Source organism: Mirounga angustirostris, unplaced genomic scaffold (assembly GCF_029215605.1).
Source record: "Mirounga angustirostris isolate CCGP_5_RB_7025 unplaced genomic scaffold, mMirAng1.0.hap1 SCAF_5, whole genome shotgun sequence".
Classification (NCBI taxonomy): Eukaryota; Metazoa; Chordata; class Mammalia; order Carnivora; family Phocidae; genus Mirounga; species Mirounga angustirostris.
This window is the reverse complement of record NW_026991713.1, coordinates 58,608,543-58,627,421: the sequence shown is the minus strand read 5'-3', so window position 1 is coordinate 58,627,421 and position 18,879 is coordinate 58,608,543. Positions and strand designations below refer to the sequence as shown.

The window sequence follows — 18,879 nt, the reverse complement described above, 5'->3', positions numbered from 1 at the left end:
TGAGAAAGAGAGTAAAGACAGGTGTGTGGAGAGTATATTTAGTATTTTTAATTTGATTTTGAGTTTAGTGATAATGAGGTATTACAGTGTTTTCCATTCTTAACTAAACAGACTGAAATATGTGGGTTTTTTTCCAGCTGTGTATCAGTGATCCCAACATTTCTTCATATGTAGCAGATAAATTGTGCATTAAAATACTCTCTGTAACATGTATCCAGTGGACACTGAGCATAAATTACATACTACCAGAGAAACATGAGAGTCAGAGGAGTGATCCAACAATGTGGAAGTTGCATGTTAAAACACGAAACAAAACATAAATACATGCTTGGTCACCGTGGCATGATGCAAAATGCAGGTCACAGATGGATCAGCAGAGCCTGATGGAGCCCAGATCATTTTTATATATTTATATTTTATCATGACCACATCTTCAAGAAAAGACATAAAACAAATTAAATCGAGATATTCACTTTTGAAATAAAGAAGAGGGCGTCTGGGTGGCTCAGTCGTTTAAGCGGCTGCCTTCGGCTCAGGTCATGATCCTGGAGTCCCTGGATCGAGTCCCACATCGGGCTCCCTGCTCAGCGGGGAGTCTGCTTCTCCCTCTGACCCTCCCCTCTCTCATGCTCTCTGTCTTATTCTCTCTCTCAAATAAATAAATAAAATCTTAAAAAAAAAAAGAAAGAAAGAAGAAATGTTAGATATAAGAAGAAATTATAATTTTGTTGAATCACACACAATGTAGGTCATATCTAATCACATGAGAAAATCCATTCTTGGGTATAGATTAAAACTGTGAAAGAAAAGAGGAAAATGAGATGGTAGAACATTTTTAAAAATATGTTTAATATTCTAGAGGGGAGGGGGTGGGGGGATGGGTTAGCCTGGTGATGGGTATTAAAGAGGGCACGTTCTGCATGGAGCACTGGGTGTTATACGCAAACAATGAATCATGGAACACTACATCAAAAACTAATGATGTAATGTATGGTGATTAATATAACATAATAAAAAAAATAGTAGTAGCCACTCACTAAAAAAAAAAAAAAAAGTTTAAACATCTCTCACAAAACTGCCAAAAGAATAAAATAAAATAAACAATTGAGTAGCCAGAGTATTGGCAATATCAATCATTAATTTATAGAAGAAACCACATGTTCCTTTGTATGCTGTCTCTGGTAGTCACTGTTTATTCCCATCTAGCTTTGACACCACTCTATTCAAATAAAATATCTCTAAATTTTATGTGAAATTGAATAAAATTCAGTAGTCAGTGATGAAAAACCACACAGTAACAACCTTCATCTTATTGGGACTGACAGATGACCCTCAACTTCAGATTCCAATTTTTATGTTTCTATTTCTTACTTACGTGTTGAGTATAACTGGGAACCTGACCATCATATCCCTCACTTTAGTTGACTCTCATCTTAAAACACCAATGTACTTCTTCCTACAGAATTTTGCTTTATTAGAAATTTCATTCACATCTGCATGTATCCCTAGATATTTGTACAACATAGCAACAGGTGACAGGTCAATTGCATTTAATATTTGTGTTATTCAAATGTTTTTTATCGACGTCTTTGGAGTAACAGAATTTTTTCTCTTGGCTACAATGTCCTATGACCGCTATGTGGCCATCTGCAAACCCCTGCATTATGTGACCATCATGAACAGCAGAGTCTGCAAGAGGCTTGTCCTCTGCTGTTGGATGGCTGGCTTGTTGATCATATTCCCACCACTTACTCTGTTCCTAAATTTGAAATTCTGTGATTCAAATGTGATTGATTATTTTTTCTGTGATGCATCTCCAATCTTGAAGATTTCATGCTCGGACACATGGCTCATAGAGCAGTTGGTTGTGGTCTGTGCTGTGCTGACCTTCATTCTGACCCTTGTGTGTGTTCTTCTGTCTTACATTCACATCATCAAGACCATTCTACGATTCCCCTCTGCCCAACAAAGGAAAAGAGCCTTTTCTACTTGTTCTTCTCACATGACTGTTGTTTCCATCACCTACGGAAGCTGTATTTTCATCTATGTGAAACCTTCAGCAAAGGAATCAGTGACTATTAATAAGGGTGTGGCAGTGCTAATGTCATCCATAGCTCCCATGTTGAACCCATTCATTTACACTCTGAGAAACAAACAAGCGAGACAAGCCTTCAGTGAGTTCTTCAAAAAACTGCATTGGTATCAAAAAAGTAAGAGAATGCTCAAGTCCAGAAATAAAATAACAAGCTAAGCATAAACCATGAAGCTCTAAATCTGTTTGTCTCTTTTTAATCTGATCTCTATTTAGGTTAACTTTCTCAAACATTTATTGCATCCAGAATGAATACCCTTCACCACATGAATTCACTCCTTTAACCTCCCACCCTGCAAACAAACCCAAGATCCCAATCAGAGGACATGGTAATAATTTTCTATTAAACGTAAGCCCGATTTTACTTCTGATCTCACAAACAAAACTGAAATGCAGAAAAATAAAACAAATGAGAACCAAACAAGGAAATAAATAGCTTATCTTATATTTTCTTGGACTTGCAAAAAAATAATGGATTTAAAGTGCTCTTCTAATCTTCTAATCTAAATGTTGCTGAATGTTAATTGATTAAATTAAAATGTATTGAGTACCTAGTCCTGGCAGGTCAAGTTCTAAGCAAAATAGGCACCATGCGCAATGTGGAACCCAACACAGGGTTTGAACTCGATCTTGCGATCAAGACCTGAACTGAGATCAAGAGTCGGGGGCATGGGGCGCCTGGGTGGCTCAGTTGGTTAAAGCAACTGCCTTCGGCTCGGGTCATGATCCTGGAGTCCCAGGATCGAGTCCCGCATCGGGCTCCCTGCTCAGCGAGGAGCCTGCTTCTCCCTCTGACCCTCCCCCCTCTCATGTACTCTCTCTCATTCTCGCTCTCTCAAATAAATAAATAAATCTTTAAAAAAAAAAAAAGAGTCGGGGGCTTAACCAACTAAGCCACCCAGGCACTGCTCTAGGCACAAATTTTTAATTAGTAATATCCCTGATTATACTTAGCTCACTAATAATCCTGTATTACTAAATTTTTTTAAAAGCACCATTGGGAAGAGGTGGGCAGGGGAAAGGGTTAAATGGGTGACGGGTATTAAAGAGGGCACTTGTGATAAGCACTGGGTGTTATATGTAAGTGATGAATCACTAAGTTCTACACCTGAGACTAATATTACACTGTATGTTAACTAACTGGAATTTAAATAAAAATTTGAAAAAGAAAAAAAAAGCACCATTGGCAAAGAGTAATATGATATAATTGAAAAGTAAAGAAAATAAAAGTAAATACATATCCAAATAAATGTGTCTTAAATGGAAGTAGAATTTGATATCTAGGATCCTGGAGTGTATTTATTTGTAAATACACACACACACACACACACATATAAAATGCTGAAATTTTAAAAGTAAAAGATTCACAGACTCTATAAAATACATCATATTTTAAATGTGAGGAAAAGCTGTTTTCTAAAAGGATATGATATTATAAGTTCAGTGCCAAAATGTTAATTGCTATTGAGGAAGTAAAGAAGTTGTTAAAATTATGAAAAATATTCAATTGTTTAAATACAATATGAATATCTTAATTCAAAATATTGCTAAATTAACCAATAAATTTTTGTATATCACGAAAAGAGAATTTCAAAAGATATCTAGAAAACAAACCATCAATATACATGGAAGTCTAAAAGGAATTCCAAATGAAAAGTTATAATTAAAGTAATAGTTAAATTTTTTCATGAAGTAAATGGCATATAGATTAGAAGACCACAAAATATACATCAATTTTTCTTAAAAGAGCTCATAAAACTACTAAGTAAATTATCATGTTGGTAAGTTTTCTCCTGGCTTTCTGGCATCCATGCCTAATCGCCATCCTTTTGGACTCTCTCCTGGTATCTCTAGGATATGGCACTTACAGTTGACTCTGTTAAAAAGAAAAGGGGGGGGTGCCTAGGTGGTTCAGTTGTTAAGTGTCTGCCTTCAGCTCAAGTCATGATCCCAGGGTCCTGGGTTCGAGCCCCACATCAGGCTCCCTGCTCGGGAGGAAGCCTGCTTCTTCCTCTCCCACTCCCCCTGCTTGTGTTCCCTCTCTTGCTGTGTCTCTCTCTGTCAAATAAATAAATAAAATCTTTTTTTTTGTTTTGTTTTTTTTTAAAGATTTTATTTATTTATTTGAGAGAGAGAGAATGAGAGAGAGCACATGAGAGGGGGGAGGGCAGAGGGAGAAGCAGACTCCCTGCCGAGCAGGGAGCCCGATATGGGACTCGATCCTGGGACTCCAGGATCATGACCTGAGCCTAAGGCAGTCGCTTAACCAACTTGAGCCACCCAGGCGCCCAATAAATAAAATCTTTAAAAAAAAAGACTCTTTCCCTCATTCTTTCATTCCATTTTCTCTATTTTTCGCTTAAGTCTCAATGTAAATGTCATCCACCTACAGGCTGTTACTTCCTCTCCCACCACACAAACATACAAACTAAATCTGGAGAAACTGTTTATCCCACCTGCTGTTTTGACCTAAACTTTCTGTTCTTTAGTACCAATTTCACTAAAATTTTGTTTACATTGTGTATCTAAAATCTTCTAGAAAGTCAAGCACTTTACTTTTTATGCATACTTTACTATATATATAAAACCTAGTAAATAAATGATATTAAATATGTTAGCTTCAAATATACTAGTGAAAAATCCTCACAACTACTGAAAAAAAAATTACTTATTAAAGAAAAGTGCTAATTTCTGTCAAGAAAATTCATAAAAGAATCAAATGGAAAAATGGATAAAATATGCTATATATTTTTAAAGAACTTTACATCAAGATTTAACTACCCTACTACATTTGATTTCTATTTTAAGATATGAAAAAAATTAACAAAAGTTGTTATTTACTGGGAGATCAATTTAGGCTAACTTTACATAAGCTACAATATTATCTACCTATGAATTTACTTTAATACACACACAAACACACATATATTTTTTTAATGGATAATCTTCCAAAGAGCACTGGAATTGGTTTTTAATCTTTGTTTCATGCATTGGTAAACTGAGATGTGAGCATATTAAGTAATGTTAATAAGTGTTGGAGCCAGGGTTCAGTCCTGTTTCATGTTATTCTAGGTCTGTAATTTCTGGATATGGCACTGCCTCTTCAGGATTGCACACATAATCATCAAAATTACATCAAGGAACATCTTAAGAAATTTTATTTTATCTAAAACACCCAATGTTTATATCAAGAAAGTGGAATAAAATCTAAACGAATATCAGTTGATAATTTTATAATTGCATAGATTAATCAAAATCAAAATATCATCATTTGATAGATCATTTATGATGTTAAAAATTACAATTACTTATTGAAATGTCACATTGTATTATCTTGCAAAAATGTATAATTTTATTTTATTTTTTTTTAAGATTTTATTTATTTTTTAGAGAGTGAGTAAGAGAGAAACAGCATGAGAGGGGAGAGGGTCAGAGGGAGAAGCAGGCTTCCCACGGAGCAGGCAGCCTGATACAGGGCTTGATTCCAGGACCCTGGGATCATGACCTGAGCCGAAGGCAGACACTTAACCATCTGAGCCACCCAGGCGCCCGCAAAAATGTATAATTTTAAAATACGTAATTAAATAAAGAAACGCTAATAGTCTAATATATAATAATAAGGAAGAGGCAAACATCTCTTAAAATGCAATTCAGAGACTTCCAGGGAGAGGATCCTAAGCTCACCTCACCCCATGGACACACTTAGATAACAGCCACATCAGTGTAAATAACCCAGAAAATGACCTGAAGACTGGCAGAGCAGACTCTCCACAGCTAATAGTAGAGAGGAGGCCACATCAAAAATGGCAGGAAGGGTGGCCACTCAGTAAGTAATAAAACTGACCACAAGACTGTCTGCAGGAGGGAGAGACATGCAAGCTTATAAAAAGGACAGGGCAGACCCCACACCAGGCATCCCAGGCATGGGAGACCCACACTGGAAAGATAAATCCCCATAACATTTGGCTTTGAAAACAAGAGGGGCATAATTTTATGAGTTTTTATAATCAATGGGGCTTAACACCTGGAACTTTAAAAATCAGCAGGCTTGGCTCTGGGAGAGCAACTGGGCAAAGGAAACTGAGTCCCTGCCATTAAAGAGACAGCATAACAGCAACACTGAGATACAACATAAAAGCAGCATTTGAAAAATGCAGATAATATGGGAAGGAGATTTAATTACTAATCTCAGAACATGTGCTGGAGGGGCAGGGATCTTTAGGAGTCTTCTCCAAGAACAAAGCATGGGCGGGCACCATTTCCCTCTGCCACCCCCCACAGACACCTGCAGAAACCAGTGCAAACACTCTCTACCTAGTTTGCTAACAGTGTGCTTCACCCCCAAGTTTTCCTGCAACCTGCCCCCTCCAACCTGACCTTGACAAGAGCTCAACAAAGCAGATCCAGGTCCCACAGCAGACTGGCACAAACCTTGCTAACACCATGCACCCCACCCTCATGTTCTCCTGTAGACCAGCCCTCAGCAGGAGTCCATCCAAAGCAGGACCACAAGTTGTGACACTGTGCAAGCAGCCCCAACAGTGGCCATCACCACTCTAAAGTGACTCCTATCCAGGGGCAAGGGGAAGACAACCACACACACCAGTCCAACTGTGGCCCCAGCATGGGGCTAGGGGCAGACATCTGGTCTGACTGCAGGCCAAACCGACAAATGAAGGCCTCTCATGGATAAGACAGGGAGGAAACCCTGCAGTTTAGTGTGACCACAGCTCTGGCAAATGCCTGGTTTGACCCAACTAAAGCCCAAGGAAGCCACAGACTGGCACATTAACAACACAGGAACCAAACCCTGCCCACAACAGACAAAGTGAGCCATTGCAGATGACTAAACTGAAGGCAAACATGGCTCAGCCACAACAATAAGGTGCACACAGTACTCATAGGAGACGCCCTGAAGCACCAGATTCTGGATGAACAAGGAACACTGCACTACAGCGCATTATAGGACCTCTTCTTCATATGGCCACTACTTTCATGAGCAGGAGATGCAGCTGACTTTCCTAACACAGAAGAACAGAGAGTTAGACATATGAGGAGACTGAAGAATATGTCCCAAAGGAAAGAACAGTACAAAATCACAGCAAGAGAGCTAAATGAAATGGAGATAAACAATATACTGATAGAGAATTTAAAGTAATGGTCATAAGGATACTCACTGGACTTGAGAAAAGAGTGAAGGACCTCAGTGAGACCCTCAACAAAGAGATAGAAAATATTAAAAAGAACCAAGCAGAGATGAAGAACTCAATAACTGAAATTAAAAAATACACTAGAGGAATAAATAGTAAACTAGAGGAAGCGGAAGAATGAATCAGCAACCTAGAAGACCAAGGAATGGAAAATAATCAACTTGAACAAGTGAAAGAAATAAGAATAATAAAAAATGAGAATAGATTAAGGGAACTCAGTAACACCATCAAGCATAACAACATTCTCATTATAAGGATCCCAGAAGGAAAAGGGAGATAAAAGGGGGCAAAAAATTCTTTGAAGAATAAAAGATGAAAACTTCCCATATCTGGGAAAGGAAACAGAAATCCAGATCCAGGAGACAGAGAGAGCCCCCAGTAAAATCAACAAAAAGTTCACACAAAGACAAGTACTAAGTAAAATTATTGCAAAAAGTAGCAATAAAGAAAGAATTTTAAAAGCAACAAGAGAAAACAGTTACTTACAAGGGAAATCTCATAAGGCTATCAGCTGAAACTTTGCAGATTAGAAGGGAGTGACATGATATAGTCAAAGTGCTGTAAGGGAAAAGAAAAAAACCCTGCAACCAAGAATACTCTATCCAACAAGGCTATCTTTCAGAATACAAGAAGAGATAGAGTTTCCCAACAAACAAAACTTAAAGGAATTCATCACAATGAAACCAGCCTTACAAGAAATGTGAAAGGGGATTCTTTAAATGAAAAGGAAAGATAATAAGCAGGAATTTTTAAAAAGTAAGAAGCAGGGGTGCCTGGGTGACCCAGTCCGTTAAGTATCTGACTCTTGATTTCAGCTCAGGTCATGATCTCAGGGTCATGGGATCAACCCCTGTGTTGGGCTCCATGCTCAGCTCAGAGTCTGCTTGAGACTTCTCTCTCTGCCCCTCATTCCACTCATGTGTTCTCTCTCTCTCTCTCTCAAATAAATAAATAAAATCTTTTAAAAAAAAATGAAAAAGGAGAAACAACAACCAACACCACAGAAATGCAAATAATTTTAAGAGAATAGTAGAAAAATTATATGCCAACAAATTGGACAACCTAGAAGAAGGGCATAAATTCCTAGAAACATAACCTCCCAAAACTGTATCAAGAAGAAGTAGAAAATTTGAACAGACCAATTACCAGCAATGAAATTGAATCAGTAATCAAAAAACTCCCAACAAACAAAAGTCCAGGGCCAGTTGGCTTCAGAGGTGAATTCTACCAAATATTTAAGGAACAGATTTAAATAACAAATATTTAAAGAACATTTAAATACCTATTCTTCTCAAACTACTCCAAAAAATAGAAGATGAAAGAAAGCTTCCAAATTCATTCTATGAGGCCAGAATTACCCTGATACCAAAACCAGATAAAGATGCCACAGAAAAAAAGAACTATAGGCCAATATATCTGATGCACATAGATGCACAAATCCTCAACAAAATATTAGCACACTGAATCAAACAATACACTTAAAAAAGTCATTCACCATGATCAAGTGGGATTTATTCCCAGGATGCAAGGGTGGTTCAATATTTGCAAATCAATCAATGTGATACATCACATTAATAAGAGAAAGGACAAAAACCATATGACCATTTCAATAGATCAAGAAAAAGCATTTGACAAAGTACAATATCCTTTCATGATAAAAACCCTCAACAAAGTAGGTTTAGAGGGAACATACCTCAACACAATAAAGGCTGTATATGAAAAATCCACAGCTAAAATCATACTCAGTGGTGAAAAACTGAGAACTTTCCCCCTAATATCAGGAACAAGACAAGGATGTCCACTCTCACAACTTTTATTCAACATAATACTGGAAGTTCTAGCCACAGCAATTAGACAAGAAAAAAATAAAAGGCATCCAAATTGGTAAGGAAGAAGTAAAACTTTAACTGTTTGCAAATGACATAATACTATACACAGAAAACCCTAAAGACTCCACCAAAAAACTACTAGAACTGATATATGAATTCAGTAGTCACGGGTTACAAAATCAATGTATAGAAATCCATTGCATTTCTATACAATAATGAAGTAGCAGAAAGAGAATTTAAGAAAACTCCTAAGGACAGGCACCTTCTCCTTGCTTCTTCTTGGGGTCTTGGTCCTGCTCCCTCCCTGCAAAGAGTTTGGACATGTCAATGCACATTTGTGCTGGTGGGGCCTTAAGTGCTCTTGGGTCCACACTGTCTCTGCAGGTGCAGAAGCATGAGCCATGGGTAGATCACCAGCACCCACAGGGTCACCTTCCAGATGAAGGAGAATGAGAACATCACCATGGTGAGGGGCATCCTGCTTTTGGAAAATCTGATTGTATGAAGGAAACTTTCCCATCTGGTTCGAAATCTCAGCAGTATTCTGGTGCTTATGGTTCCTCAGTTTTGAGGAAAAGAAGAATTGAAAAGAAGAGTGTGAGGAGCAGGCATTGGAGCAAACCAAGAAAGAGTCTGGAAATCAGAAACAACTAAAGCAAGGCAAAGAACCAAACTGAGAGAGGACTTTTGCCAATGAGCAGTTAACCAGAGCAATTCTTCAAGACAGGATTTCAAGTGAAGAAGAACGAACCAAGGCAAAGCACTTGGCTAAGCAACTGAAAAGAGAAAAATCAAGTCACAGAGGCAGGATGCATTCTATAAAGAGTAACTGGCTAGAGGAGAGGAGCTCAGAATTCTACAAAGTTACCGTTGAACATTATCAGAAAGCTGCTGAAGACGGGGAAGCAAAGTTCAAGCAATATGAGTTTCATCTTGTCTGGGCTGATCCGCAGGCCACAGTTCTCCGGTGTTACTGCCAGAACATCCAGCAGACCCTCAGCTGCTGCCCTCTGGCCAACCAGTACATGCACTGTGTCTATCAGGCTAAACAGGGCCTTCTTGAAAATGGAGGATAAAGTCAACTTTTAGAACAATCAAACTCCTCAATGTTAATTCCAGAGGCAGAACATTTTTTTCCCCCATAGGTAAGAAAGTAACCCATTCAAAGAGAAGACAATTAAAGAAAAGCACCAGAGGGCAGATTCAACCAAAGAAGATCACAATTTGAAAAGCTGAGGCCTAGATCAGGTATCAGCCAGCAAGGACACATGGCAGTATTAGTGAACCCCATTTATGATGATTAAAAGAGAAAAGCAGTCCTCTCTACCTTTTTAACTTTCTATTCAACTTTCTCTTCTAAGCAAGCTCCATCATTTGGTGAACCTTCAATCTGCCAAAGCTGGGTTTGGAATTGAGAGCTAAAGTAATTGGAGTGGGGAGAGGCTAGGGCACCAAACCTCGATCTTGGCTCAGCAGTGCTGGGTGGAATGTCTAGGCTGTGGCATGTTGGTTTTCACTCTTTTTCTTTTCTCCCTTGATGATATAAGAGCTATTTTATTTTAACTTATTATGGTGATCACGCAAGTAAGACAAAAAGGAGAGAGAAATGTACCTCTTTTACTGGAATAATGTTTATGATTATAAGTGAAATAAGGCATGTTTTATCCACATAAAGGCAACCTTGGCCTTTACAACCTCTTCTCGATTGTGAATACTTACATCTTTACTTCACTCACTATCAATAATAAATATATTTTCTGACAGAAAAAAAGAAAAAGGAAAACAATTTCATTTACAATTGCACCAAAATAATAAAATACCTAGGAATAAACTTAAAAAAGGAAAAAAGGAAAGGAATAAACTTAACCAAGGAGGTGAAAGACCTGTACTCTGAAAACTATAAAACACTGATGAAAGAAATTAAAGATGACACAAACAAATGGAAACATATTCCACTTCCATGGATTGGGAGAATAAATATTGTTTGTGTCCATACTACTTAAAGCAATCTACAGATTTACTGTAATTCCTACCAAAATACCAACAGCATTTTTCACAGAACTAGAGCAAATAATCCTAAAATTTGTATAGAACCACAAAACCCCGAATATCCAAAGCAATATTGAAAAAGAATAAAATTGGAGTCATCACAATCCCAGATTTCAAAATACACTACAAAGCTGTAGTAATCAAATCAGTATAGTACTGGTATAAAAACAGACACATAGGTCAATAGAACAAATTACAGAGTTCAGAAATAAGCCCACAGTTATATCATTTCAATTACTTCACAATGAATGAGACAAGAATATGCAATGGGAAAAAGACAGTGTCTTCAACAAATGGTGTTGGGAAAACTAAACAGCTACATGCAAAAGAATGAAACTGGACCAATTTATTACACCATACACAAAAAATAAACTCAAAATGAATTAAAGACCTAAATGTAAGACCTGAAACCATGAAAATCCTAGAACAGAACACAGGCAGTAATCTCTGATATCAGCCATTCAATATTTAGATATATCTCCTAAGGCAAGAGAACAAAAGAAATGGCAAGAGTAGGAATCTTTGTCTTGTTCCATTCTTTACCACTGAGGATAATATTAACTATATGGCTTCACATATATTGCCTTTATTATGTGAGATAACTTCTTTTTTTTTTTAAAGATTTTATTTATTTAACAGAGAGAGACACAGCGAGAGAGGGAACACAAGCAGGGGGAGTGGGAGAGGGAGAAGCAGGCTTCCCACCGAGCAGGGAGCCCAATGCGGGGCTCGATCCCAGGACCCTGGGACCATGACCCGAGCCAAAGGCAGACGCTTAACCACTGAGCCACCCAGGCGCCCCGAGATAACTTCTTTCTATAGACAATCTGTTGAATGATTTTAATCATAAAAGGGTTTGAATTTGTCAAATGCATTTTCTGCATCTAATGAGGTGATCGTGTGATTTGTATCCTTCATTCTGTTAATGTGATGTATCACACATATTGACTTTCATATGTTAAGCCCATTCTTGCATCCCAGGGATAAATCCCACTTGGTCATGGCTATGCTTCCTTTAACGCATTGTTGAATTTGGCATGCTAGTATTTTGTCAAGGTTTTTTGCATCTATGTTCATCAGAAATATTAATCTAGGGGGAGGAGCAAGATGGCGGAGGAGTAGGAGACCTAAATTTCATCTGGTCCCAGGAATTCAGCTAGATAGGGATCAAACCATTCTAAACACCAATGAACTCAACAGGAGATTGAAGAAAAGAATAGCAACAACTCTCTGAACAGAAAAGTGACCACTTTCTGGAAGGTAGGACGTGCGGAGAAGTGAATCCGAGGCTATATTTGGGAGGATAGACGGCGGGGGAGGGGGCCTCCGTCAGCCCATACCGGCAAGTGATAAAAGCAGCAGAGCACAAAATCAGAACTTTTAGAAGTCGGCTCCGCTGAGGGAAGTCGCTCCAGTGGCTAAGCAGGGGGTGGAACCCTCGCTGGGACAGTGTGGTCTCAGGACCCTCAGGGTCACAGAAAGACCGGGGGTGCCTGAGTGCGGCAGAGTTCCCAGGTTTCGGAGCGGGGAAGCCGGCTGCAGAGACGGAGCCGAGGAGTGGGCTCTCAGCTCCGGGTTGCCATAAACTGTGATCCACAGCACTGTCGGGCCATTGCTCTTCCAGAAAGGACCCAACAAGCTGCAGATCCAGGGAGATTCCCCTTCCTCCCCTGGGAGGAGCAGCTCGGGAGCACACTGTAGGGATCTGCTGGGTTTGGAGACTCCACACTGGGTTGTGTGCCAGAGATAGAAAAGCTCAGTCACAGGCCAGGTGAGCACGGAGTGCGGCCGGAGACCCGGGAGACAGGAATGACTGCTTTTCTCTGGGGGCGCACTGAAGAGTGGGGCCCCAAGTTCTCAGCTCCTCCAGGGGAAGATTGGGAGGCCCCCATTTTAACTCTCGTCTTCCAAAGCCCTACGGAAAACTTGCAGGGAACAGAAGCTCCCGAGAGCAAACCCCAGCAGATTACTTAGCCTGCCCCCAGCAAGGGTGGGGCAATTCCGCCTCCAGCAAAGACATTTGAGAACCACGGCAACAGGCCCCTCCCCCAGAAGATCAGCAAGAACAGCCAGCCAAGACCAAGTTTACCGATCAATGAGAATGGCAGAACTCCAGCGCTAGGGGAATACTGCACATAGAATTCATGGCTTATTTCCCATAATTCTTTAGTCTTTCAAGTTAATTTTTTTTAATTTTTTTTCTTTTTTTTTTTGAATTTTTCTTTTTCCCTTTTTCAACCAACATCTTATCAATCCCTTTTTTAAAAATCTTTCTGGGCGCCTGGGTGGCTCAGTTGGTTAAGCAACTGCCTTCGGCTCAGGTCATGATCCTGGAGTCCCGGGATCGAGTCCCGCATCGGGCTCCCTGCTCGGCGGGGAGTCTGCTTCTCCCTCTGACCCTCCTCCCTCTCATGCTCTCTGTCTCTCATTCTCTCTCTCTCAAATAAATAAATAAAATCTTTAAAAAAAAAATCTTTCTTATTTTTCATTTTTAGAGTCATATTCTATCCCTTCATAGTAGTTAACCTTATTTTTGGTGTATATATATGTATATATATATATAAGTTGTTCTCTCTTTAAAATTTTGGGATACAGTTTCTTCTAACAGACCAAAATATACCCTAAATCTCTACTGTATGGCTTTGTTCTAGTCTCCTGCCTGATCACATTCTCTCCCTTTTTTTTTTTCTTAAATCCTCTTCTTTCTTTTTTCAACCAACTTCTTATCAATTCCTTTTTTTTTAAAGATTTTATTTATTTATTTGAGACAGAGAGAATGAGAGAGAGAGAGAGCACATGAGAGGGGGGAGGGTCAGAGGGAGAAGCAGGCTCCCTGCCGAGCAGGGAGCCCGATGCGGGACTCGATCCAGGGACTCCAGGATCATGACCTGAGCCGAAGGCAGTCGCTTAACCAACTGAGCCACCCAGGCGCCCCTTATCAATTCCTTTTATAAAATCTTTTCTAATTTTCATCTTTACAGTCATATTCCATCCCTTCATCATATTTACCCTTATTTTTGTACATATATAAGCTTTTCTTTCTTTAAAATTTTGGGAGGCACTTTCTTCTAACAGACCAAAATACATCCAAAATCTAGTGTGTGGCACTGATCTATGCACCAGCCTGATCATATTTGATCATATTCTGGTTTTTGTTTGTTTGTTTGTTTTTATCTTTTTCTTTTTCTTTTTTTTCTCTTTTTTCTTTCTTTCCCTTTTCTTTTTCCCCAGTTTCAGGTCCCTTCTGATTTGTTTAGTGTACATTTTCTGGGGTCGTTGTTACCTGTTAGCATTTTGTTCTTTCATTCATCTATTCTCCTCTGAACAAAATGACAAGATGGAAAAAATCACCTCAAAAAAAAAGAACAAGAGGCAGTACCGACTGCCAGGGACCTAATCAATACGGATATTAGTAAGATGTTGGAACTAGAGTTCAGAATGATGATTTTAAAGATACTAGCTGGGCTTGAAAAAAGCATGGAAAATATTAGAGAAACCCTTTCTGGAGAAATAAAAGAACTAAAATCTAACCAAGTTGAAATCAAAAAGGCTATTAATGAGGTGCAATCAAAAATGGAAGCTCTAACTGCTAGGATAAATTAGGCAGAGAGAGAATTAGTGATATAGAACAACAAATGATGGAAAATAAAGAAGCTGAGGAAAAGAGAGATAAACAACTACTGGATCATGAGGGCAGAAATCGAGAGATAAGTGATACCATAAGACAAAACAATATTAGAATAATTAGGATCCTAGAAGAAGAAGAGAGAGAGGGGCAGAAGGTATATTGGAGTAAATTATAACAGAGAACTTCCCTAATTTGGGGAAGGAAACAGGCATCAAAATCCAGGAGGCACAGAGAACCCCCGCCCAAAATCAAAGAACCCCCGCCAAAGAAGATGTGGTGTATATATGCAATGGAATATTATGCAGCCATCAAAAGGAATGAAATCTTGACATTTGCAATGACATGGATGGAACTGGAGGGTGTTATGCTAAGCAAAATAAGTCAATCAGAGAAAGGCATGTATCATATGACCTCACTGATATGAGGAATTCTTAATCTCAGGAAACAAACTGAGGGTTGCTGGAGTGGTGGGGGGTGGGAGGGATGGGATGGCTGGGTGATAGACATTGGGGAGGGTATGTGCTATGGTGAGTGCTGTGAATTGTGCAAGACTGTTGAATCACAGATCTGTACCTCTGAAACAAATAATACATTATAAGTTAAAAAAAAAAGAAGAAGATAGCAGGAAGGGAAGAATGAAGGGGGCGGAAATCAGAGTGGGAGACGAACCACGAGAGACTATGAACTCTGAGAAACAAACTGAGGGTTCTAGAGGGGAGGGGGGTGGAAGGATGGGGTTAGCCTGGTGATGGGTATTAAAGAGGGCACGTTCTGCATGGAGCACTGGGTGCTATACGCACACACTGAATCATGGAACACTACATCTAAAACTAATGATGTAATGTATGGTGATTAACATAACATAATAAAAAAAAACTAATGATGTAATGTATGGTGATTAACATAACATAATAAAAGAAAAATAAATTTAAATTTAAAAGTGTATTTTAAAAGCAAAGGAATGAAAGCAAAACAAAGACTTGTCAGACAAAAAATAAATACTTTGCAACCTGAAGGCCCAGATTACCGGCATTAATAAAGGATTTATTTCTGACAGAAAAAAAAAAATCTCAGATGAAAATTAAACAACACAACATTTGATACAGCAAATTGTGGGCAAATGTTCAACTTGTGCGGAGTATAAGAGACCATTTTTATGTAGAACAAAAGCCAAAAAATGTTTTTGGCAAATTATTCTAGGCTAAGCATGCTTGGCATCATTCATTAAATTTAGGAATTTTCTAGCACTGTGCCTTGACGAGCTTCCAACAAGAGCTTTTGTAGATGTTAATATATACCTTTATAAATTGGATATGGCAAGGGGTAGTTCTTTAAGTGGGAAAATACTAAATCCTCCTGAAAGTAATGTCTTTATGCAATTACTGTGAAGTAATGCTATAATAAATGATCACTGATTTGGGTATTGGTATATGTATTTATATAAATATATAATATATGTTAAGTCACACAGAGAAAGACAAATACTGTTTGATCTCATTTATATGTGGAATCTAAAAAAACTGAATTCATAGACACAGGAAGTGGAATGGTGTTTTCCAGGGGCTGGGAGGAAGGAGAATTGGGGGAGTGTTTGTCAAACGGTACATGGTTTCAGTTATGGAAGATGAATAAGTCCTAGAGATCTACTGCAGAGTGCACTACCTATAGTTAACCATACTTAAAAATTTGTTAAGACAGTAGATCTTATGTTAAATATTCTTATCACAAGGGGGAAAAAGAGGGAAAGAGGATACTTTTAGAGGTGAGAGTTAATTTTATGGCATGGTTTTTGATGACATTTTCGTGAGTGTATACTTCAGATTCATCAAGATGAATACATTAAATACATACGGCATTTTTGTATGTCCATCATACCTCAGTATAAATAAATAAATAAATAAATAAATAAATAAATAAATAAGTACACAAAAATGAATAAATAAATAAACTGCCACCTTAGAATCTATACTCAATGAAGGTATCCTTAGAAACTAAAGTTTGCTTCTGTTTCCAGCAAAGATGAAGGAAAAGGATTCATTGCAGATCTTACAACTAAAAATACCTGGAGATAACACAACAAACAAGCATAAGAAGACTCTGAAAGGTGAAAGAAAAGGAAGACTACCTAGGGACCTCGAGAATGGAGGAACAACATGACAGTGAGACCCCTGGTTTTTCTATTACCTCCCATGTATCCCAGACAGGGAAATTCAGAAACTCTCAATCCAGAACCACCAACAGGCACAAAAAATATATAAACTCCAAAAAAGATCTCCTAATCAAAGCACTAGAAAATAGGTGGCCTAACAGTGGAGAACCTTTGGGTAATAGCTGCTTTACTCCAGCCAAACATCAACAGAAAAAAAATGCACACCCCATCCTCTGCAGCTTAGGGGAACCAGACAGGGAGCTTATCTTTGACTCTACCTTCCCACTCTGCATAAGTAAGTGCACTGCACTGATTTCCCCCCACGAAGCAGTGTTGCCAGACCTGAGAAGATAGCTGGTTGTAGCAGGTGGCTCTCTAATTCCCCCACCGAGTGGTGTCAGCAGGGTCAAGAGGGGAGCAGATCTTCCATTCCCTGCTCCATGAAAGCAGCTCATTCTCTGATCTGCCAGCCAGGGTAGCATCAGTGAGCTGAGTGGGGAGCTGATCTTTCATTCTCATCCAGTGGAAACAGTCAATGCTTCAAATCCTCCTGTAGGGTAGGACCAGCAAGATCCAGTGGTGAGCCAGCCTCCACTCCCACGTGGAGGTGGTGTTGTTTGGAGCTACATTCTACCTTCTTCCATCCTTACTGTCCTGGGGTCCAATGGGGAACTAAAACTCCACACCCACCTGGAAGCAACAAGACTGAATGAGGCAGTGAAAAATAGGGCTGGTCTACACTCTGGTCCCCTGCAGTATACGTGGGGCAGTGGAGAGCCGACCCTCCACTCCCATCTGGCATTAACAAGGCAGAATGATGCCGTGTGAGGTAAAGGTAATCTGTATTCCATTTCCCCCTTCCCTGTGTGAGCGGGCCCCAGTGGAAAGCTGACCCTCCACCTCTACCTGTCAGCATGATGTGGTAGGATGTGGAGTGAGGTGGGCCAGTTGGCCCCTGCTCACCCACGTCCCCTGGCCAGCAAAGACTAGCAGAGAACTGGGAAGCCCGATGCTGCAGCAACAAAGTAGGGTGCGTCAGATCTCGGCATGCCCTTCCCTGCTGAGTGTACACCCTCACTAAAAGGCAAAAAGACAGCGTGAATCAGTGCCTTAATTTCAGTGTGAAGGTGTCATCAGGGCCGAGAAGGAAGCTGCACTTGCACCCCACCCATCTGCAATGGGGCAGCATGGGTAGACTGTTCCACTTTTGCCAGGATGGTGTTGGCAGGGCTGAGCAAGAGACTGGAAATACACACTCACTTGGCCTTGTGCTCGCCTCAACAAAGAGACCGGCTGCTAAAAATATATATATATATATATATATATATATATATTACATAAGATTCAGAATATTATAATAAAGTATCCAAAATATCAAGAATACAGTAAAAAATTGCTAATCACACAGAGAACCAGAAATACCAAAACTTCAATGACAAAAGACAATCAATAGATGCCAATATTGGGATGAATCAAATTTTGGGATTATCTCACAAGAATTTTAAAACAACCATCATAAAAATGCTTCAATACAATTGTGGATTCTCTTTAAATAAATGAAAAAATAGAAATCTCACAAAGAAAGTTATAAAAAGGAATTAAAAGGAGATTATGGAACTTAAAAATACAATAACAGAAATTTTGAAAACTCAGTGGATGACCTCATTAATAAAGACTATTGAAGACAGAATCAGTAAACTTAAAAACAGATCAATAAAATTTACTCAACTGGAACAACAGAAACTAAATACATTTTTTAGGGGAGATGAACCATGAGAGACTATGGACTCTGAGAAACAAACTGAGGGTTCTAGAGGGGAAGGGGGTGGGGGGATGGGTTAGCCTTGTGATGGGTATTAAAAAGGGCACGTACTGCTTGGAGCCCTGGGTGTTATACACAAACAATGAATCATGGAACACTA

At 39.1% G+C, this 18,879-nt stretch overlaps 1 protein-coding gene and 1 pseudogene across 1 annotated transcript; both read left to right on the top strand.

The window, feature by feature from the left end:
• Nucleotides 1-1,279: 1,279 nt before the first annotated feature.
• Nucleotides 1,280-2,251, top strand: LOC123839399 (olfactory receptor 6C2-like). Its single transcript, XM_045868854.1, has one exon. It carries the CDS (start codon nt 1,280-1,282, stop codon nt 2,249-2,251), a length of 972 nt encoding a protein of 323 aa, XP_045724810.1.
• A 1,616-nt stretch (nt 2,252-3,867) lies between these two features.
• LOC123839394 (MICOS complex subunit MIC19-like) lies at nt 3,868-10,207 on the top strand (annotated as a pseudogene).
• Nucleotides 10,208-18,879: the final 8,672 nt, after the last annotated feature.

Bases quoted from the DNA above. Each gene is read 5' to 3' on its own strand.
- LOC123839399 (XM_045868854.1), top strand. From the start codon at position 1,280: ATGAAAAACCACACAGTAACAACCTTCATCTTATTGGGACTGACAGAT.